At 48.4% G+C, this 23,193-nt stretch overlaps 1 protein-coding gene across 4 annotated transcripts in view; it reads right to left on the reverse strand.

Annotated features, from left to right (window-relative positions):
- CEP290 (centrosomal protein 290) overlaps positions 1-23,193 on the reverse strand; it is a 3,224,991-nt gene that overhangs the window by 442,645 nt on the left and 2,759,153 nt on the right. For all 4 annotated transcript variants that reach the window (XM_069629332.1, XM_069629331.1, XM_069629333.1 and 1 more), the window contains one exon: positions 3,899-4,063. In XM_069629332.1, coding sequence (XP_069485433.1) covers positions 3,899-4,063 — 165 coding nt within the window. The remainder of the gene's footprint in view (positions 1-3,898; positions 4,064-23,193) is intronic.

Genomic DNA, 23,193 nt, shown 5'->3' on the forward strand with positions numbered 1-23,193 from the left:
AATAGGTTGGCAACATGCCTATGAAGGGGGAGATGGAGGTGGGGGGGGGGGGTGGCCTGGGGTAGTTGGCAGTATTCCCAGAGGGTGGGGGGATGGTTGTTACGTAGTCCAATGTTCCCTGGTTTTATGTATGTATTGATACTGGCAGTCCTGTATACTGTGCTGAATTTCTTTGTGTGTGCTGAAACCCAAATAAACAAATGTATTAAATCACAGTGAATGATACATAGCCCATATTACTTGGACTCTAATATTAATTTGACTCTAGCTCATCATTTCTCCTCTTATCCTTACCCCATGTATTCCCCATGCATACTTTTATGCACGTCTATGTACTGGCGCTGACATTTCTGTCAGCTGGCTTGGCAAACCCAGTTCTTGGCATGATACAGGTACTATTTTTTACAAAATAATCTATGAAAAGCTTACACACCACTAGGGCCAGCTTGAGCACCTCTCAAGTCCCTCATGCAACCACACCAACTATATCCAGTACGAATTCAGATCTTCCGGGATATTGAAGAGACATTTATGTACAATATGGGGCACTCTCAGGCATAGGGGTCGCAGTGCAGTTTTGGAGGAAGCTCCCACTCTCGTTGATAGGGAGGGCAGCTCAAATGGTGGTGGTGCTGAGAATGTTATATTTCTTCATAAACATCTTGTATGCTATCAAAAAAGTGTTTTTAAGAAGGTTGGACAGGACATTAATGGAGTTACTATGGAACACCAGGAGATGGCGAGTAGCATTACGGCGCAGGCGCGAGGGTCTTAACATGCCAGAGTTTGAATTCTACTTTATGGCGTCACAATTACAATCTGTGGCACTCTAGAATACAGCCCTGCAAGCCGTGATTAGAGGCCTATTGGGAGGGATTGTGGAAGTTAGGGAGGGCATGGAGCTGTTGTGGATCCCTATAGGGTAGAAAGGAGACACTAATGTCTTTAGGGAGGTGTGCAAATGGCTCTCAGGGAAGCTGAAAGTCAAAGGCCTGTATGACGAGGGGATACCTACTGGATTCGACACAATTATCAGGACAGCACTGAGCAGTATTGGGTTGGCAACCTTGAAGGAGAGACAATGCACCACAGTGGAGGATTTCTTCATGGGGGGAAAGCTGATGGCATTCAATAAATGGAGGCAGGTGTAAAGGGTGGCAAGTGGCCACTTCCTCACATACGCCAGGGTGGAACAACGGCTAGCGGAACTGTGGGAAGACATACCAGGGGAGCTGGAGGAGAACCCACTCGGGCACACCTTGTTGGGGCTCGAAGGAGTTAGAGGGAGGGTGTATGCAGCGTTACAGGCTGCAAGGGCGGATAAGGAACTGGCGGTGAAGGCGAAATGGGAGAGAGATGTGAGGTCGCCAATTGGGGACAAAACATGGGCAAAGATGTAGGAGCAAATGAGAAAGACATCTAGGAATGCACACTTCCAGCTCACTCAATTTCATTACTTACAGGGCATACATGACAGCGGAAAAGATGCAAGTCATAGACCCATCAGTGACTCATTGGTGTCCACAGTGCGGGTAGGGCCACGCAGGTTTCTGGCATATGGTTTGGAGCTGCCCAGATAATGGGGGGAGGTAGTGGGACGCCTTAATACGCTGCTGAGGAGCAATTATGAATGTGTGCATAGGCTATGTTTGTGGGGCCTTCTACTGGAGAAAAAGAGGTATAAGGTGAGAAATAAAATTGCCAGTTTCCTATTAGTACTAGCCAAAAGCCGAATAGCCATCTCATGGAAAGGGGCGGAGGGCCCGCTGCTGAGGCACTGGTAGCAAGACATGCACAAGTGAAGATTGGCAGAGGTGGAGAACTTGTGTAAAAATAGAGACCCTGAGGGGGAGAATGATTTGGAAATGGACTGGGGGCAATTATTGAACAATTTGGCTTCCACACAGGACTTGAAAACCCTGTAAATCATTACAGGAGAGTCGTGGATGGGAGTGAAACATAATGGAATGCTAAAAAGGATTGATCGGCCACCAGGAGAGCACAGAGTGACATGCAATGTGTACGAGGGCATGGTAGAGCATCATTTGACAGCAGAGGGAGTGGTGGGGGTGGGTTGTGGCTTAGAGGGGTAGTGAAGGAGGGGGGAAAGGACAGGGCAGGGGTTGGGGGGTTATGTTATTGGGTCCCGGAATGTTGTCTTTCATGGAAAACGAATACAAATACATTTCAAGAAAAACAACATCTAGTATCAGCTGGTCTAGACATTATCTTCACAGTAACCCTTGCCGTGTATTACAGAAATATTCCCTCAAGCTGAATAATCATAATTAAAAACCATGCATTCGTGATACTATAACCACTATCCCTTCCCGCATCCCAATCGTTTTCCCCTCACTTAATTGTGTTCACTGTCTAATCCTCCTCCTTTTCTTTCACCTCAACAGTCAACCTACTTATTTCTTAACCACGTACCAGGGTGGGGTCACAATATGCCACCTCTTGGACGAGGTCAGGCGCTAGAAGACTGCACCCATCACCACAGTATAACACAGGATAACATAACGTTATTGATGTTACCCATCATGACCCACTGCTGTCATTATGCATCATTGCTGGGCAATTTGCAATGTTTTTTGCCCACTGCCAGGTGTACATATTTGGTGCTGTGCAAAACAGGTGATATTCACGGCTGGGGCAGGGGGCTGCGGCAGGGGGAGAAGGGTTGATACAGACAACTAGAAAGGGGCACAGAGAGGGTGACGAAGAATGTGAAATGAAAACGGAGACAAAATGAGGTACACATAGAAAGCCAAATGGAGATATACACAAATAGAGAGGAAGACAGAGTGAGATTAATAGAAGTGGGGAGTGGAGAGCTGTCGGTCCAAGAACGAGAGACATTTTTGGATTCTGCTGGGACCAAAATCCCACCCACTTAAACCTAAACTGGTGAATACCGGCAGTTCTTATTTTCAATTGCAAGCACTGTTGTAGATGGCCAAGTTGCAGAAAAGTGCACAGAAATCATGAGTTTGAAAATTCGGAAAATCATTTATTGATTTACTGCCAGAAGAGTATCAAGAACATGACTCAAGTAGAACGAATCACAGGTGGGGACGAAAGTGTTATCACATGGCCATTCCGGAAATTAACTGATAGAAATGAAGCCAGACTTACTGTACTAGTGAGAGGAAATCACAAATGTTAATTTTATTTATTTAGTGGTTGTTATAATGTGCCCATTAACAAAAGAGTGAGCATGCTTGAAAAAAACTAGTCCCAGGCTACGTGTGGAAGATTTGTTAAATATAGTCCCCTAGACTATATTTAAGTTTGTAAGTAAGCTATTTTCAGGTTTCATGACAAAGATTATCTATCAAGGGTGGGTATAGTGGCATAAGGAAGGTTGGGAAGGACAAAGAGGCATGGAAAGGGGTCTGAACAGAGGGGGTCCTGTGTGAAGGCTTGGTCAGTTGTTCTACAATGGCCTAACTGCTTTTGTGAGACCTGGCATAATAATGACATTAAGAAAACAGACAAGAGGCGTTGGTAGGAAGCAGTATGGGATGGGACACAGAGGGTGGGAGCAAGAGGTGGGGGAACAAGCACAGCTTCCCACAGTGGATGTTGCAAGAGCAATGGTACAACATTTTATGAAATGCTTTCATTTTTCTAGCGCTATATACCTGAGTACCGATACTCTCTTTCAATAGAAAATTACAAGTGCCGGCTAAGATCGGCCCATTTAAAACACTGGTTATTAGCCACATTTCTACAGCACATTTTACCAAAGGCCTCTAGTGTGATCTATTGGGACATTTACACAAGCAAGTACCAATAAGGTCTTGTTAGAAGAAATATGCTGCACTGTTAACTTTACAGAATGTGGGGATCCAATTGGTGGTTCGAGCACAATATATTATTTTAACAAGAGTACCTTAAGCTTTTCGTTTTCCTCTTCAAGGGCTGCCAGTTTTTCATTGGAGACAACTCCTGGGGCTTTTTTCAGTTCGTCATTCTCTCTCTGAACCTTTTCCACAACTTTTTTCATCAAACCAATAGTCTTTTCTAGCTCTGGCACAGTCTTTCCGCTTCTGCCAGACTGCAATGTTTTCAAATGACATGAGATAAATAAGAAAAAATGTGTAGATGTCACAGTACATGATTCTGCTAGCAGCAGTGAAATTCTTTGCAGTTTGTTTAAATGTACTAAGCTCAAACTTGCTCTATGAAACAAATAATAAAAAGTGTCACTTTTTAAATGGTTTTGCTTGCATATTAGAATTACTCCTCTTCTAGAAATTACTGCATTTCAGTGCATGATCTTCACCTAAAGTGCACAAAGGTCAACATTGACAAGCACAAATGACTTACCTCTTAGTAATGTTTTTTCTGATAGGTATCCCTCCCAAGGATTGTCTATGATATTCTACCTCTAGCGCTAGCTGTCTTTTGAAACTTCTTTGCCATCAGAAGGTGCAGTGCCTCTTCGATGTTGGTCCCGCTGAGTGCCTCTACCTGCCCTGTGCCAGTAGTGAGTGACGGCGGGACCAGTATGCTAGAGCGGCCATGCCCCTATGACCTCAGTTCCACCTTTTTCCCCAGCACTCAGTCTTTGAGGCACAGAGGGCAGATGAGGTGTACACGCTATCCTCCAAGAAGGACATGTTGGGAGAGTGATGAGGAATCTGTGGGAGGCACATCCGTGAGAAAGAACATTACTGACAAGTAAGTCATTTGTTTTACTTATGGATTCCTTCCTCCCACAGATTCCTAATCTTTGATAGACTCCCATAGCACATAAATCGAGGAGGGAGGAGAGCGAGAAGATACTCTGTAGGACCTCCCTTCCCGAAAATAGTGTCCTGAACAGAAAAGATATCCGTGAAGAAATGTTTTTGTTTTCTTTTTTATTGGTTTATTACAAACCTTTAAAAAGAGTATTTTTTTAAGCTCTGTTTAGAAATTAATTACAGTTTCACAAAAAAAAATCTTGTAGGGGAGAAAACAAAGAATGAGATATCCTGCACATCGTCCCAGGTTACATTCAGTCCTTTTGCACATTTGCTTTCACAAGGCTCTGTTTCAGCTTTTCCAAAAAGGATGAGAGTGCAAACGTTATTTTGTTGTTAGTTCCCTCGTGTAGAATCCACCACCCGTCCTCTGTACATCGAGCTGGATATTTACCCAGTTTGGAGCCCATATGAAGCGTTCTTTCTTCTCTCATCATAGGGCAGAAAAGGACTAGATGTTTCAGGGATTCTTCATGGAGATTACATTAGGCTGGGTTTTATTTCCAGATCCTTCATGCAGTATCTAACATCACGTGTGGCAAGGTGATTCAATCTGCATTTTAAGAATGTTGATCTTGTGTTCTTGCAAGGGAACTTCACCATATATTCCGGTATCACGTACAGTTTTTTGGCTTCTACCGGAGCGTTTCTCATTCTCCAGTCTTTCTCATCCTGCTTTTTTTTTTTACTGCATATGGGTTACATATTAGCCCTTTCTTATCCGTATTCAACTGCTCTAGAATGTTCTCACAAGCAGTTTTCCATTGATTTAGAAGGCTATCCACCTCGGTAGCTGTCACATCATTTAGTATTTTAAATTAAGGGATGTTATCTCCTCCAATCACCTTTCGGTATAACACCAGAGCATTCCACATCACTACATCTGCCATAGATGATTGGCTAACCTCATATCTCATGCAGGCTGTTGGAATACCTTTTGATAAATTTAGGATCCTTCTCCAAATAACATGTTCGCACCTTGTCCAGATTTCATAGTGACAACCAAACAGCGTCTCAGAACCATAGGTCAGGAATCAAACGATTTTGTTCCTGTAAAAGCGGATGACAGGCAGCAGCGAGAACTTGCCATATTTAGTATGCAATCTAACAGCTTGTGCAGCCAACTGGTTGCATTTGGATGCGATTTTCTTCATCATAGGCTAGTCATTGATATTTGAGTTTATTGTGATTTGCAGGTATTTTGCTTCCTTGACCATGTTTAGGGTCTCTTTTCCAAGCATCCATTTAAACTTCTTTATTCTGGTGTTCTTTTTCATCCCTTGAAGATTTTTGAGCACCAGTATCTCTGATTTCTTTACATTTATCTCGAGACTATTTTGGTCGATGTATTTTCCTAAGGCATCAATTTTCCTTTGGAGCCCAATTGGTGTTGTGTCGAGGAGCACAATATCATCAGCATATATCATTGTGCTAATGTGGTTGCCGTTGATTTTGGGTGGTAAGGAGTGAGCTTCTTCTACGCTTCTTCTTACATCGGAGATGAAACAATTAAACAGCGTTGCTCCCAATGGGCACCCTTGCTTCACTCCTCGTGATGTTATTATGGGTCTGGTTACATTTCTTGTTGTGTCTAGCCGGATTTGTACTGATGTCTCAGAATAGAGCGCTTTTATGGCAGCAATTAAGCACGGAGGACAGCCTTGATTGGACATTTTGGCCCATAGAAGCTCACGGTCTACACCATCAAAGGCGTGGGCCAAATCAATCAAGGCAACATATATCGGCATTTTCTTTCTTATTGCTTCCATTTTCAGGACATTCAGAATAAATAAGTTTAGACTGCAGCCCACGCCTTTTACAAATCCAGTTTGTCTCATATCGGCGACATCTGCTTGCTTGATCCATGTTGTTAGTTGGCCTAATAGCTGAGTAGCGAAGACTTTCCCCACTATATCGAGTAACGCTATTGGCCTATAGTTCTTTGGTTCAAGCCTTGAGCCTTTTTTTTAAAGATGGGGACAATAATGGCACGCTTCCATGTTGTGGGAACTTTCCCATTATTTAGTATGATCTTGAAAAGTTGATAGCAAAAGTCTGCCCATTCTTCAGGATTTTTTTTAACAATGGCATTTGTCAGACCATCTGGTCCGGGGGCTCGAGATGAGCTGAGCTTCTTGATGTTGTTTAGCAAACATATGCAGCAAGGCCCAAGCAGCTGCTTGAAAAATTCCTGAGACTTGGACCCCATACCCTCGACGAGTGATGTAGTAGCTGAGGGCCAGCACTGGGTACAGCCAATGGAATTACTCTTCAACCTGGAAAGGGCGAGGAGGAACAAAAAAGTACAGGATATATGGATCTTTTGAGGGAAATGGACATCTAAAACCTATTTACCAAAAAAGGACGACCTCACTCTAAGTCACCTTCTCCTTGGATAAAACAAGTAGGGAGATTTAACAGAGAATACTAAATTCAAGCTCCACACAGGAACAACAATTTGGCATTAAGAAACTGGTTGCACAATCCCTGCAAAAATTGCATTACAGTGGGGAGCACGAAGCCTTGCTCAGGGGTCCTTTCAAAGACAGATATGGCCGCTAGGTAACCCTTTGCAGTATTGATTTGTAGGCACATCCGAACCAATAAAAAAAAGGAATCCAAAATGAAGGACGAGAACAGGTAAAGAGGTCCAGATCCCCCTCCCAACATCAAGCCGGGAATTTACACTACCTGCAGGCATGCATGGACTTAGTGCTGCACGCCGGGTTGAAAGGAGTATATCCAGGATGTCAACTGGCAAATCCCACTCCTCCTTTCTCAGTATCTCAGCAGTCAAGCATGAAGATTCCACCTGTTGAGGGTCAGGCAGAAGACCTACCTTCAAGGGGATTGGGTCCTCCAACAGATTCCATATCTATGACACTATTCACCACAGCTGTGCTGCTTTGGAAAATCTTTCGGCGTCTGCGTCCTGCGTCGATGACGTCGATACGCCGTCCTCGAGGACCTCCTCAGACGGCTGACATCACCGGATGTTATAGGTAGGACGCACGACGCCCGTAGCCTCAGTTCCGTTATTTCCGCGAACGTGTTCGCTTCGGAGATCTCAGCGCGCCTCGACTCTTTGGAGTTTCTGTTCTTTTGGTTCTTCGAATCTGTTCGTTTTTGAAGTTTATCGGGATGTCTTCCTCTTCTTCCACCCCGCATACGGGCTTCAAGACGTGCGGGGACTGCGGGTCCAAGATGTTGGTGACGGACTCGCACGACGCCTGTCTATGGTGCCTCGGGGAGGTCCACGACACGGATGATTATGTCGACTGCCAGTCGCTTACGTCCAAAGCCTTGCGGGAGCGTAAGAAGAAGCTGACGGTCGGTAAGGTGTCGAAGCCCCGTAAGTCAAGGTCCACTGGGCTTTTGACGGATGATTCGAGGGGCGACTCTCTGCATTGCCGTCATAAGTCTAGGGGGTCTCAGTCCCGGAGTAGGTACTGCCACTCCTCTGCCTCTTCGAGGCATTCCCGGAAGCGCCGTCATCGGTCGCCTTCCCCATCCTCATCCGAGGACTCTGCCCGTCGGCGGGTCTCTTATCTCACCAAGCGTTCATCTCCGGAGGAATGGGCTTCCTTCAGTAAGAAAATGTTGCCAATTCTTGAGTCACAGGGCTCCGGTCCGTCCGCGCCTCCGAAAGGGGTCGGCCGTGACCGTACTAGAGAGACCGCTCGTACGCCTTCGGGCTCGGGTGGTTGGCACGATTCGCGGGAGAGGTCCCGCTCGGACAAGAGGAATCGTTCTAGTCATGTCCGTTCCAGGTCCCGGTCCTCGACGCCCTCGAGTCTGCGTGAACCTGTGAAGTCTTCAAGACATCGACGCCTGCGGCGACGAGGTAGTCGATGGACTCTCTCGAGGCCCCGCCTCCGAGGAAGTCTTCGACGTTATCGACACCTAGGCTGTCGAGAGACACGCTCGAGGCTCCGGCCTCGAGGCCTGTGTCGAAGCCGTCGATGCTGTCGGCGCCGCACTCGACGTCGACTCCATCGATGCCCTCAACGCCTTTCGAGGCTGTTCTGTCGGAGGTTCCCCGTGGCATGGTGGAACCCCCTAGAAAGGCTCTGGCCAAGGCAAAAAATGTCTTTGTCCCTTATTCTGTGCCCACATTCCAGCCTCTGGATTACATTTCTGAGGTGGATGAGGGTTCTAAAGATGGGTTGCTTCCTGACACAGTGCCAGACGACATCATCTCTGGTCATTGCCAGATTGAGGCCCTGCGTCAGTCAATGCATGACGCCAGCGGTCTGGACACCTCTCCGGAGGTGGAGTTCTGTAGGCCTGAGCCTGGCACCCATGCCGAGTCCTCGTAGCAGGCGCCTTAGGTCGAGGGTCATGGATTATTTTGGGTGGTCTGCGCCACCAGTTGATTTTGTGCAGGATGACCTGACGGATATCCTCGACCAAGGTCCGCCAACTGACCCGGTACTGCCATTCCATAAGGCTCTGCAAAGAAGAGTGGCAGCGGCTTGGACTGCTCCGGAGAGTCTCCCGGCAGTGGGCAAGTCTTAGCCGCGAAAATACCGTCCAGCCAGTAATGACCCCTGCTACTTGACCACGCACCCAACTCAGGAGAGTTTGGTGGTGCAGGTGGCTACGGCCCCAGCAAAGCAGGCGTCGTATCCTACCATCCCTCCTGATAGGGACGACAAGCGTTTTGATGGCTGGGCGAAGAAAGTGTTTTCTTCAGGGGGTATGGCTCTTCAGGCGGCCAACTCCCTATGTGCCTTGGCACATTTCATGCACACTCTGTGGAACTGTATTTCCTTAGCGGCTGAACATATTCGTGAAAGGGACGAAAGGGATGGTTTTCTTGCTATTATTTAGGATGGCAAGGATGCCATGTGTGAGTCTGTTCAGTCGGGTTTGGACATGGCAGACTGTGTCAGCCGGTCCATGGCGGCGAGCACCGTAATACGCAGGTTTGCGTGGTTGAGGAAGTCAGGGTTTGCTCCTGATGTGCAAGCCAGGCTCCTCAACATGCCCTTTGATGGTGAACATCTTTTTAGCAGCAAGGCTGACAAGAGCCTTGAGAGGTTGCAGACCTCCAAAGCTGCAGCGAAGTCGTTGGGCGCTGCAGTCCGCCAAACTCTGCCTTTTCGTCCTAGGGGACAGCAATGGAGGGGAGGTTCCTTTCGTTATTACTCATCCTTTAGTAAAGCGAGAGGAGCTGCAAGTGAAAGGGGCAACCGTAGAAGTGCCAGAGGTGGAAAACAAGGTACTCTAGGTGCCAAGACTGCGCGAGCAGTTGCCTCTTTGCCCTCAGGCAACGCCGCAGCCGCTTCTGCTCAGTCATGAGGACATGTCCCATGGTTCGCCGGTTGGTACAAGGTTGGCACAGCATCCGTGCCATTACTTCAGATGTGTGGGTTCTGGAGATCATAGCCTACGGCTACTGTCTTCCCTTTTGGCAGAGTCCTCACGACAATCCATCAGGGAATCTCTCTTTGAAGAGTCCGGATCCGCTCTTTGCGCAGGAAATACAAGCCCTGCTGGAGAAGGGCGCCATAGTACTGGTGCCTGTAGCGGAGAGGAAGGGATGGTATTCCCCTTATTTTTTGATTTCGAAGAAAGACGGGGGATTGAGACCCATCATGGACTTGCGCGGTTTGAACAAACTCCTCAGGAAGGACATGTTCAAGATGGTTACTCTCTCTCAAGTCCTCCAGGCCATTCAACTTCAGGACTGGTTGGTGTCTCTCGGCCTCAAGGACGCTTATTTTCATGTGCCGATCCATCCCAAGCACAAGAAGTACCTGAGGTTCGCGGTTGGTGACTCGCACTTTCAGTTTTGGGTCCTGCCATTCGGATTGACCTCCGCCCTGAGGGTTTTCACCAAGCTCCTGGTGGTGGTGGCAGCGTATCTCAGGAAAGGGGGATTCACGTCTACCCCTACCTGGATGATTGGTTAATCAGGGCATGCTGTCCCAAGCAAGTCCTGGATCATCTGTCCGTCACCTGCCCCTCCCTTCACAGGCTGGGCTTCTCCCTCAACTTAAAGAAGTCTCACTTGACACCAACTCAGCGGCTCCAGTACATCGGAATAGTGCTCGACACGTCCCTGGGGCAGTCTTTTCCTCCCCAGGTGAGGGCTCACCACATTCAGCAGATGGTGCACAAGTTTCAACATGCCCAGAGTCTCCCAGCGTTCGAGTTCTTGAGGCTGCTCGGCCTCATGGCATCCTGCATTCTTCTGGTGCCAGAGGCCAGGTTGCGGATGAGATCTCTGCAATGGGCTCTCTCAAGCTTCAGTGGTCACAGTCCTCTGGCAGGATGTTGGACCCCGTTCAGGTGCCGCCCTCGGTCGCCCAGGACCTTCTATGGTGGGCCGTGGAAGGCAATCTGATGAGGGCGGCTCTGTTTTGGCTACCCTGGCCGGAGGTGACAATCGTGGCGGACGCATCCCTCACAGGATGGGGAGCTCATGCCAACTAGCTGACAGTCAGTGGTCGTTGGTCTCCGTCAGAGTCCAGACTCCATATCAATCTGTTGGAGCGGAGGACCGTCAGGCTTGCCCTGAAGGCTTTTCGGACGACTGTGCGAGAAAAGAATGTCCTGATTCTGACGGACAACACGGTGGCCATGCACTACCTCAACAAAAAGGGGGGCAGGGTCACTTCCTCTATGCAGGGAGGCGATGCAACTCTGGTTCTGGGCCATCCAGCAGTAAATTTTCGATCTCGGCAGTTCATCTGGCCAGAGACGAAAACGAGACGGCGGACGCTCTGAGCAGGCAGAGCACAATCTCTCACGAGTTGGAGCTGGCTCAGGAGATTCTCCTGGAGGTCTTTGCCCTTTGGGGGACCCCTCAAGTGGATCTCTTCGCCTCCAGTGTCAACCGGAAGTGCGAAAGGTTCTGCTCGCGGGAATTTCCTCCGAGAGGAGCCTTAGGGGATGCGTTCGTGGTGGAGCGGTCTCTCCCACTGCTGTACGCGTTTCCTCCAGTCTCTGTCATTCCGCAAGTGCTGCAGAGGTTACGGAGGTTCGGTTCCCAGATGATCCTCATTGCGCCGGCATGGGCCCGGAGGACGTGGTACCCGGACCTTCTAAACTTGTCCATCTGCCCTCCACGTTGTCTTCCCTACCGAGACGATCTGCTCTCACGGGTGGGGGGTCAGGTTCTCCATCCAGAGGTCAGATCCCTCATCCTTCACGCTTGGCTTCTGAAAGATTGAGGTATAAGGATTGGGACCTCCCTGAAGACGTGATGGAGGTGTTGCTTTCGGCCAGACGGCCGGCAACAAAGTCCCTGTACCGTTGCCGTTGGAGAAAGTTCTGCGACTGGTGCAGGGTTCAAAATGTGGATCCTTTTTCATGTGACATTCCTGTCGTTCTGTCTTTTTTGCTTTCTTTGGCCCACAAGGGCCTGCAAGTGGGTACCATTAAAGGTTACCTGGCGGCGCTGTCTATATTTAAGCGCTCGTCTGAGGAGTGTTCTTATTTCAAAATCCCTTTAATTTCTCAGTTTCTGAAAGGGCTCACTAATTTGTTCCCTCCGTCACCTTTCCAGGTGCCCGGTTGGGATCTGAACCTTGTTCTGAAGTTTCTAACGGGTGCTCACTTTAAGCCTTTGCATTCTTGTCCTTTGAGACTGTTAACCCTTAAAACTGTATTTTTAGTTGCGGTCACTTCCACTCGCAGAGTGAGTGAGTTACAGGCATTTTCAGTTAAGCCACCCTTCACTGTGTTTCATAAGGACAGGGTTGTCCTTAGAGTTCGTCCTTCCTTTCTTCCGAAGGTGTGTCGGAATTTCATTTAAGCCAGAAGGTTATTCTTCCGGCGTTTTATCCTCCTCCACATCTTGGTAAGGAAGAGGAGAGGCTCCATAGGCTGGATCCTAGGAGAGCTTTAAGCTTCTACATTTCACGCATGTATCGGGTCAGAGTGGACGATCAACTCTTTATTGGTTACGCTGTAAGGCGTTTGGGACAAGCTGTTATTAATCAGACTTTGTCTCGATGGATTATCTTGGCAATTTCTGAATGTTACCGCTTGGCGGGTAAGGACCCTCCGGTAGGCTTACGGGCCCATTCTACCAGGGGTATGGCTGCCTCTACTGCCCTGCAGAGGGGTGTTCCTATTCGTAACATCTGTGATGCAGCCACCTGGGCTTCGGTCCATACTTTTGTACGTCACTACTCCCTCGATTCTATCCGTGGGCAGGATCTGGCCTTTGGCAAGGCGGTCCTTTACTCCGCAATTTGATTGGGCATTCTAAATTTGTATATTCTAAATTCTTTTCCCACCTCCTTACGTTGGTACTGCTTTGGGAGTCTGTCATAGATATGGAATACGGCGGAGGACCCAATCCCCTCGAACAAGAAGTTACTCTCTTACCTGGTAACGTTCTTTCGATGGGATGGTTCAACGACGTATTCCATATTGCTCCCTCCCTGCCTATCCCACTATAGAATTTCTTATGCGATTGCAGCTTACGTTTCCACAAGGCTTTCTGTGGTCATACTGGCAGAAGATTGGTGCCACACGTTCTGGGGAAAAAAACTACAACTGAGGCTATGGGCGTCGTGCGTCCGACTTATAACATCCGGTGACGTCGGCCGTAGGAGGAGGTCCTCGAGGACGGCAAATCGACGCAGAAAGATTTTCCGAAGCAGCACAGCTGTGGTTATTACTATCATAGATATGGAATACGTCGTCGGACCATCCCATCGAAAGAACGTTACCAGGTAAGAGAGTAACTTGTTCTTCTGACTGGGAGAACAGGTCCACTCTCGACAGGAGGCACCGGGTGGTGAAGGGGAAGGGGACGGCAGATGGTCATGTCCAGAAGTACCGGTTACCACGCCCAGAGCAATTAAAATAAAATAAAACGAGGACCCAAACAGGCACTGCCTCCTCAGAACTAGTGGAAACACAGAGAAGATCGAAGTCCCACTCAGTCGTCAGAGCGTCGCCCAAAGCTCCCTGCACTTTCTGTGAACATTAGAGACAAAGAGGTCCACCTGAGGAGTCGCCCAGAAGGAGAAGATCTCCTCAAGAACTTCCTAGCAAAGCCCCCATTCATGGGGGCCGAAGTCTGCCTGCTCAAGCATCCACTGCGACATTCTCAGACCCAGCTAAATGGGCCGCTGTTACAGACGCGTTTCTCCAGAGCTGAGAACCACAGTTGCATTGCTTCTCTGCACCATGTTATCTGTTAGATCAACCCGCACTTGACCGATACTCAGGGGAGGAAGGCAACCATGACCAGCCTGATCGCCCATAGCTCAAGCAAACTGATGTGTTCTATGGCTTCCATTCAACACCAAAGTCTGCTCACCGTAAGGTCTAACAGGTGAGCACCCCAACACTCTAAGGATGCACCAGTGAACCACTGTCAGTTGGGGCCAAGGTTGCCGGGGCAGCAACCCTCTCAAAAGGTCGTCTCTCTGGGACTACCATCCAAAATCCTGTTATATGCAGTCCGGGACTTGCAAGAGGCCTGACATGTTGTGCTGAAACTGTGACCACTGACAACTGAGTTATCCACTCAGGTAACCTCATGCATAGCTGAGCACCTGGCACCAAAAGAATGCATGAAGCCATGAGATAGAGTAGGCATAGAAAGGCTGAGGCCAGAACCATCATCTGGGATTGAAGACATTAACCATGTGGACAATGTTTGCCATCTGATTCTCAGAAGGGAATGCTGTGCAAAAGCTAGTGTCTAGAACCACACCAATACATCAGAGGGACTGTGACAGCAAAACATGGGACTTCCTTAAGTTCAAGGAGAATCACAAACTGCAACAGGCTGCACGAGCTGTACAGATGTGCAGACGCCTTGTCTGGGGAGCGAGCTCCGACGAGCCAGTCGTCTGGGTAGGGGAAGCATGCATGCTTTCCCTCCTGAGGCGGGCTGCAACCATTACCACCAGTTTGGTGAAGGTGCTGGGTGCCAAAGAAAGGCTGACTGGCAGGAATTTTAATTGATAGTCGGAGGACCACAACACAAACCTCGTTTACTTCCTGTGCTTGAGAGGGATCAGCACATGGAAGTAAACATCTTGAAGGTGAAGGGATAACTGCCAGTCATGCATAGAGCTTGGAGGCTCTGGGCTAAAGTGAGCATTTTTAACTTGCTCATGCACAGATAAAGGTCCAAGAGCCTCAGATCCAGAATGGGACGCAAGCTCCTCAGACTTTTTTTTTTTGTATTTTTATTTTTTTATTTTTTTAGCACAATGAGCCTTTACAAAAAGAACCAGGTAAAACAAACAAATTACAAAATTTATTTACAAATGTACACATTTTGTCTAAAAAATAGGACATTGTTTTCCCTTTATGCTAACCCTGCCACTTTTTCTAGGCATTTATTCTTTTCGATTTTGTTCTTTTCCACGTGCCGTCTGCGTGCAGAATGTTTTAGTGGACTATTTTCCTTGTCTATACAGGTTAAATGATTATTTCACAGTTGGTTAACACCTGGATGGCTGCTGACGTCAGCGCGGCGTTGGTGCCAGATATGAGTCTGTCCCACAAAAAGTCGGATATAATATCCTCCTCTCTACGCACAAAGTTCCTGAATAGTCTTGACCGATGTGTCCATGAACATTCACAGTCCATTAATAAATGCCTTAGTGTTTGTTTGGCAGGGTTTGTGCAAATCAAACACAGTTTTTTTGACTTATCCCCTTGGTTTCGCTTTTCCAAAACTACCCCGCAATGGACAAGATTTAATCTCATTCTGAAGAAGTTTGAACGCAACTTTCTGTTTGGGAATTTCATTAGGTAGTGTTAGGGAGAATTCTCTGTTAAGGCTAATTTCCCAAACCTAGTGAGTCCCCCCAGCAGCTTTGCTGGATTTGTTGGGGTTTATTTTCTTCTCCTGCTAAAAGTGAGACTCTTTTTCTCCCACTCTTAGACATGATTTGAGATTATCCTTTGACTTTGAAATGTGTTTTATGGGCTATGGGGTCTTTTACTCCATAGGGTTTCATGTATTTTTGGTAAGTGTGTTACACAGCACCCTCAGTGAAGTAACACAGGGGTGTCAGTGACCCCCAAACATAGACTCCATACCCTGGGACTGACTACTGTCTCCCAGGGCATGTAAAGTCACCATTGACTTTACTAGTCTTAAATTGTGAACAGAACCAGTACAAACCATCATATCGTGGAAGTACTGGTAGGGGTAATTAGATTGCCCCTGGGTCTGTTTTCCAAGGGGGCACTGTGCAGTCCCCACTCGTCGAGTTTGTGGCTGGTGGCAGTGGTTACCACGCGAAATATTCCACCAGAATATTCCCTATGGGATTTTCCCATTCATTTTAAACGCACCACTTTTTTGGTGCAATGTTAAAGATACCGCCGGGTTATTTATTTATTATTTATTCCCCGGTTGGGTCTTTTTGCCAGGACTAGGTTTTAAAATGGCGTTTGTGTTCGCCTCTGTAACTCCAACCCATGTCGAGCCCTTTGTTCCACTTTTTTTTTGGAAGCCTCCAAAAGTGGTGCCACTCTGTCTCGGTCTACAGGATGTGTGGGAGGTGGGTTTAGGCACCCTGGACTGAGTTGCCTCGGCAACTCAAGTCGTACTCTTGTGTGATTCGCCCAGTGGTGAGCCGCCCGGTTCACCACTTAGCATGTTTGAGTGACAGCTAGTACTGATGAATGGGGGTTTTCTGTATAAAAGCAGGGCTTTGAGGACTGGAACTTCAGAAGTCGCCACAGGACCAAAGAATCCGAAGAGGGAGAAGCTGAGCCGACCTGCAACGATGACACCACTGGTGGAGCCCTGCTGAACCGTCTCACCACTTCCCAACGACAGAGAACGACAGAGAAGATCTTCATCCCGGAGAGTCTTCTTCCCCTGAACTGGTGGGGATAACCAGTTTGCCTTCCTTTTCGCCTTCCTGGATCGTCTCGTGGTCGAATCGCCCGTGGCAAGCACCCCGGCGGCCGGATAGGCATGCTTCACCACTACCGCGAATAAAAGGGTAGTACCTTTTAACCGGGAAACTCTGCGGCTGGTTTCTTCCCTGGCAGTGCAACGACCTCCAGCTTTCCTCCACCGACTTGCACCCGCTGCCAGGAACAACTGCCCCCGCTGGAGCTTTCTCACCATTTCAGGTACTTTTTCCCGCCTGGTCTCCCTTGCAACAGACTGTTCAAGTTGTCCCGTAAATCCTTGACTCTATCCTGGGGTGACTTGGGACCTGCTAACTAACTTTTCCTGAACTGATCCAACCCTTTTTGAGCTATCTGCAAAGACTTTTTAAAGTACTATTCAACTGTGTGATCTTGGACACATTCCACCTTGCTCTCTCCAAGAGTGGGCCTGACCTATGACTTTCTTGCTCCTCAGTAGACTGCCTTTTCTGATTTGCTCTGGTTCTCTTAAAGTGTTGGTATTGTGTATTTTCCTAATTCTGCCTTTTTGCCTCCCTTTTTAATTAACTTATTGGAGTGCCATCTTAGGTTAAGCGCTCACCTCTGTCTGAAAATAAGTGGTGTTTTAACTAAGACTTGTTCAATAAGTAATCAGGAATGTATATATATTAATAGTGACTGTTTGAACTTGCTTGCCATATTAGTGTTAGTGTATTTTACAAAGTGTGTTTTAAAATAAATAATTATATACTTTTATACCCAAGCTCCGGTCAGTGTTTGCTTGTACTACTGTATTTTGGTACCTATCTTGTATACTTTATATACTGTCTAACTCTTCTTGAGAGAAGTCTGGCTGCTCAGCCACAGCGACCAGGTAAATCTGGGTGGTACAGACTGCTACCAATTGGGTTTACTGCCAACACCTGTAGTCCAAAGCCTTTTGCAGTGGTCCCTAAGGGAACTGCACAGGTTTCTGCCTAACAGGTAGCGTGAGAGACACCCAAGTTCCTTTTCCCCCCTCAAGAACGCACTTTGGATTGGATCTGATCTAACGTTCTCTATTGTTTCGATCCAGTCTGAGAGTTTGTTTTTAAAAAATTTTTGAGTGGGTTTAGGACCACAGTTTCCTCATCAAGATCTATTTTTATGAGTGCCTTCGTTACCCTTTCCCCAAGTGAGATCAAAAGTGATGATTTGCCCTGCAGCCTCTGAGATCTGAGGTCTCTGTATAGTGAGGTCTCTACCTGTAATTATTTCTCTAAACAGGGAAATCAGCTTCCAGTCTGCCATACACCTCAACGATTTTAGGTCCAGCTCGAATCTCAGACTTCTTATAGATGTACAGCTTGGAAGTCCCAAGACCTTTTTCCATAGTCGACCCTTAAAGCTTTCCCAGTTTGCTGACCAAAGCCCCGGTTTAGCTTCCAGGCCATATAGTATCACTGGGACCACTTTTGCTAGATAATACTTCACTAGCGGAACGATGGAAAATTTACAGAATTTATAGTTCAATTTAATCACTTTTGATCCAGCTTGTGTTACCTTGGCCATAACCTCAGATTCTGCCTTATATTGCGCTGGATGGGTGTGTACATTATAACCCAAATATTTTATGGTTTCTACAACTCTTATACCTTCGTCCCCCAGTTTCCAGTTTTTGTATTTAATTTTTGACAGAGGATGTTTGAAAATGAGGATGTTTGACTTAGCAGGGTTGATTGTTAGTTTATTTATCCCAACATACTCTTTCAGCCGCGTTAGCAGACGGAGACCAATTGGTGTTCTATCGAGAAGTACTATGTCGTCTGCGTAGGCCAGCCAACAGATCTTTCTCCCATTTATGGTGGGACTGGCCAATGCAGCCGATTCTAAGAAAGGTCCCATGTCTGCCAAAAACAGATTGAAAAAAAGAGGCGCTCCTAGGCACCAATGTCTGACCCCCCTGTTAACCTCTATTAGTTTTGAGAGGTGGCCCATTGCATCAAGCCAAACTCTTAGGTTTGTGCAATTCCACCAGGATGGACAGTGTTTCTGGCATTCCCCACCTTTGCAATTTTTGCCAGAGTAATGCTCGTTCTACTTGATCGAAAGCTTTCGATAAGTCGATCCAGGCTCCATACAATGGGGGAGATTTTTTTCTCTCTGTTTGTTCGTTCAAGAGATTTAGGATCAGACCTTTGACAGATGTCGAGTGTACCTTCCGGAATCCTGTTTGGAAGCGTGATAGGATGTCAGAATCTTCTACCCATTTTGAATCATGGTTTAATAAGAGTTTCATAAATATTTTGCTTTCAATGTCGAGCAGCGCTATTGGTCTATAATTTGCTGCTGTCCGACGATCCCCATTTTTAAAGAAGGGTATTACCAAAGCAGTTTTCCAAGAAATTGGAAATGCCCGTTTCTTAAGGATTTCCTCAAAGAGACCGTATAATAGTTTCGACCATACTACCGGTTCACTTTTGAGTGTCTGATAAGTCAGACCGTTCAAGCCTGAAGCTTTAGATGTCGAAAGAATTGATTATGATTTCATACATTTCCTCCTCATTAAAATTGAGTTGCCAGTGTATATCTGGTTTGGTCGTAAAGTGACAGGTGCTGTGACTCTTGTAGATTTCTGTTAGATATTCGACCCAGCCATCTTCAGACACTAGATTGCACAGAGAGTTTCCTGTTTCCCCCTCAAATTGGTTCATTGTTTCCCACAAGCTTTTATTATCTTCTCTTAGTGTGTTAAGTACATATTTCCCATCCATTTGCATCCGGATTTCCCTTTGTGAGATTGACCAAGATTTATAGTTTGTTTTCTCTCTTTTTATTTCTATTTTCAGTTATTCTACCGGATATCCTATTTTCTTAATTTCTCACAGGGCTTTCCTATGCTCTCTTTTTCTCCTTTGCGTGGTTTCATCAAAGGCATGGAGATGTTTTTGTTTATCTCTCCCCGCTAAATCTCCGGCTGCTAGTGTTGCCCAGAGAAATTTGGTAAACCTGTGCGGGTCGCATTCTAATTTCCAGACATACTCAGGAATCTCTTTTAGCCGCTTGTTGAGTTTAAATTCCCCATGGGGGGCGCTGTTGCGCTCAGCGAAGATAGCCGTCTGATTCCCAGCTCCGTCCCGTGAGACACCTTTCTTCCGAAATTCTCCTGTTTGCCAACGTCTGTCTGCGAACAACCGACCCATTACTGGGATTACTGGTGGGACCGGGCGTCTACCACTCGAATGCCGCCCGCTGGGCCGCTCCTGCTGCAGAGTTGCGGCTTGCTGTGAGGGGGGCAGGGGCGGGCGCTTTTCCGGCCCCGCTCTTAGCTCCAGGTAATCTCGCCTGGGTCCCGCGGCTTGCAGCCTGCTGGGGGGGAGGGGCGCTCTACTCGCCCTGCGTGGCAGCTCTCTCCCGCCTTACACCAGTGGGGACTGGCCTGCGCTGCGACCTCTTCCTCTGCATTTGGTGCTGAGACCTACACTGGATCCCAGAGCGACCTGCTCCGCTGCCCCGTCCTGGGCGGTGTGCTGACCAGGATCGAGTGTACATCGATCCGGCTCCGGGCGGTGAGTGGTCCTGGCCCCGACCTCCTCTGCGCCCGCCTCACTGCAGCGGACCCTGTCCTACACCTTCTTGATTTTGGAAGCCTTGGGTGACGCTTGGTCCCCCCGATACACGGTGGGTCCTGGGGTGCCCCACGTTCCACACTGGACCCCCGCCCTCGTGGCTGGCTGTGAGCACTGCCCGCGGGACTGGCTGGTCACGGCGACCCCACTCTTTCTTCCCTGAAAACCGCTGGTGCTGGTGTGCCGGCTCGGAGTCGCCGCCCGGTGGGTCTCTCCCCCGGCCACGGAACCCACCAGCTCCATTCTGACACCAACGGGGGATCCCCGCTGGGACCCTGTAGCCAGTTCCCCCCTAAACCTTCTGACTGTGGTAGGTGGTTTAACTACCTTATAAATTGATACGGGGACAACCTGAACAGCCTACTCCTGCCGAACCACCCGTCTGTTGGACCTATTGCTACGTCTGTTCCAGGGCTCCGGGCCCCTCCATCTGCCCTTGACGACCTCCGCCTATTAGACCGAGTGCCGACCACCTTACTGCCTCATACATTGGTGTACCCCTGCACTACCTCAGTACATCAACACCCAAGACTCTGGCTCCTTCTGCCTCTCCTGCTGGACATTGCTTCTTGGGCCCTGACCCCCTACAGAATTTCTTGGGGCCGCTTACTGTTCACTGGTTCCTACATAGATTAGCTGGCCGGGGAGGCCCCCCTTTGGGTCCCCCCATTTGGAACGGAGTCGCCATATTCTGTCCTGGTGCTCGGCTTGGCCTCTGCTCATACGCCGCCTGAGACGATCCTGGTGCCTTCCCTTGGGGCCCTATCCACTCCCCTGTTTGGTCTTCTGGACTTAAGTTCATCCCCCCACCGGCAACATGTCGACGCGAACTGGCAAGAAGCAATCCTCTATCAATATGTTCACAAAGCCCTCGGGAGGCCCCGGGACGGAGACATCTGCACAGGAACCTTCCCCTTCATTGGCGCTGGAGCCATCCGACTCCCAGAAAAGGATGGAGTTCATCCGGGAGGGGTTCACCACGATTCATAGTAAACTGGATGATAGCAACGGCACGATATCCTCTATTAAGGCACATATGGAGAGAACTGATGGTCGTGTTGCCGAGATTGAGACGCGGGTGAGCACTGCCGAGAACGGCCTAGGTTCCCTCCGCGCGGAGTTCTCCACGCTAGCCGCATGCGTTACTGAGGTGGAGAAGAAAAACGAGGACCTTGAGTCTCGCTCGAGGCGCAACAACCTCCGCATTATCAGGGTACCGCAGGATGGTATACAAGAGCCCATGGAAGAATACGTGGAGGGCATGCTACTCCAACTTCTAGACTCCCCAAAACTCTCCCCACAGTTTGCGATCGAGAGGGCCCACCGTGCACTCACAGCGAAGCCCAAACCCGGAGCACCTCCATGCCCTATTATAGCCAGGGTCTTAAATTTTCACGACGCTGATGCCCTACTCAGGGCGGCGGGAATCAAGGGAGACCTTCTCTTGGGCGCAGCCAGGATCCACCTATATCCAGATTTTTCGGTGGCGGTTCAGCGTGAGCGCAAGACCTTCCTGGCGGTGAAGAGGAGACTACGCGAATTCCAGGTTAATTATGCCATGCTATATCCCGCCAAACTGCGTATCGAGCATGCAAATCGAGTGTACTTCTTCACGCTGCCTGAGGAGACCTCCAGGTTCATAGATGAACACTTCCCCGGCTGAACTATACTTGCAAAAAGCACCGTCAGGGTCTTCCCATCCTATTGCATCGGATCACACGACGAGTCATTGGCTTGCCACAGCATAGACTAATTGTTGAATGGAGGCCGTTGTGACCTGCTTCAGTACTTATCTGGACTTATGACATTCTGTCATTACCTGATGTGGCTCCCACGAGGCGACTTGGTCACACCTGCAACAAATAATGTTATTGTCTCTGCTGGTTCTCACTGTTGTTTTTGTTTACTGACTCACTGACATACCACAATATGGTCAGACTGTTGGGCAGCCGATGGTGCGGTCTGTTCCCCCATCGATGCACCCCAGGTACTCGCTACATGTACTCTCTGCTTTCTTGATTGCCCGGGAGGTCCGGGGAAGCCCCTTGGTCCCAGTGTTGTCTGTCTTTTCGAACTGCACTACTCTCAACGTTATTTATCCACCACCATTGTATTGATTGAGATATTGTCGTTGCAAGCGATCACCTTTCATTGGGAGACCCTACTGGACAGCCATAGCCCACTAGCCGATTGTGCACCATGATGGCCCTTCTGGGCAGCTGTGACGTACACTCGACAGTCCCCTGTTGGGTTGTCTGATCTCCCCCTGGGCTCCCCTGCTCGTTTCTGGGCTCTCCTTGGTTCTGCCCCCCCCCCTGGGTGCTCCTTTGTCACTATGGCACTCTCTCAGTATCTGTGGCTGAGCCCATACACCATCTCGGTCCAGTTGATCGGGAATTTACGTCTTACAATCCCGTTATATTGGTTCATTATCTGTTGACCATGCTCGCCCCTTCCCTTCCCCCATGGGACCACCCCTGGGTGGGAATGGATATTATTGTCGGGCATCATGTTTATCCTAAAATTGCCTCATGGATCGGAGCACCGCCGCCAGGCCAGTTCGCAGGCCCCCCAGGCGTCGATGCCATTGTTTTGGATTTGGTTGTTTGGCTATGGGGTGTTCATCCCTCTGTTTGTGGGAGGGGGAGGGGGATATGGGATTATACGTTAAAAAACGCTTGGTATTCGCAGAGAAGGTAGAGTTCAGAACACCATGGTCCCGATGGCGTTACAGATCTGACCGCACTGGGTACCATCCATGGGGGGCACATTTCCATCCACCCGTATTCCTCTATGGCTACCTCTGGAGTGTTGAGTGAGGAACTTTGACATTTATGAGCTGGAATGTACGGGGGCTGGGTAATTACAAGAAAATGAGGCTACTACAGCTTCAGGCCGAGCGACATGGGACTAAAATCCTGTTCCTTCAGGAGACGCATGCATGCACAGAGTATTGTGAAAAGTTTGCTAAAACATGGGGTCCCCAAAGGTAC

This window comes from Ambystoma mexicanum, chromosome 12 (genome assembly GCF_040938575.1).
Source record: "Ambystoma mexicanum isolate Mex_15411 chromosome 12, UKY_AmexF1_1, whole genome shotgun sequence".
Lineage (NCBI taxonomy): Eukaryota > Metazoa > Chordata > Amphibia > Caudata > Ambystomatidae > Ambystoma > Ambystoma mexicanum.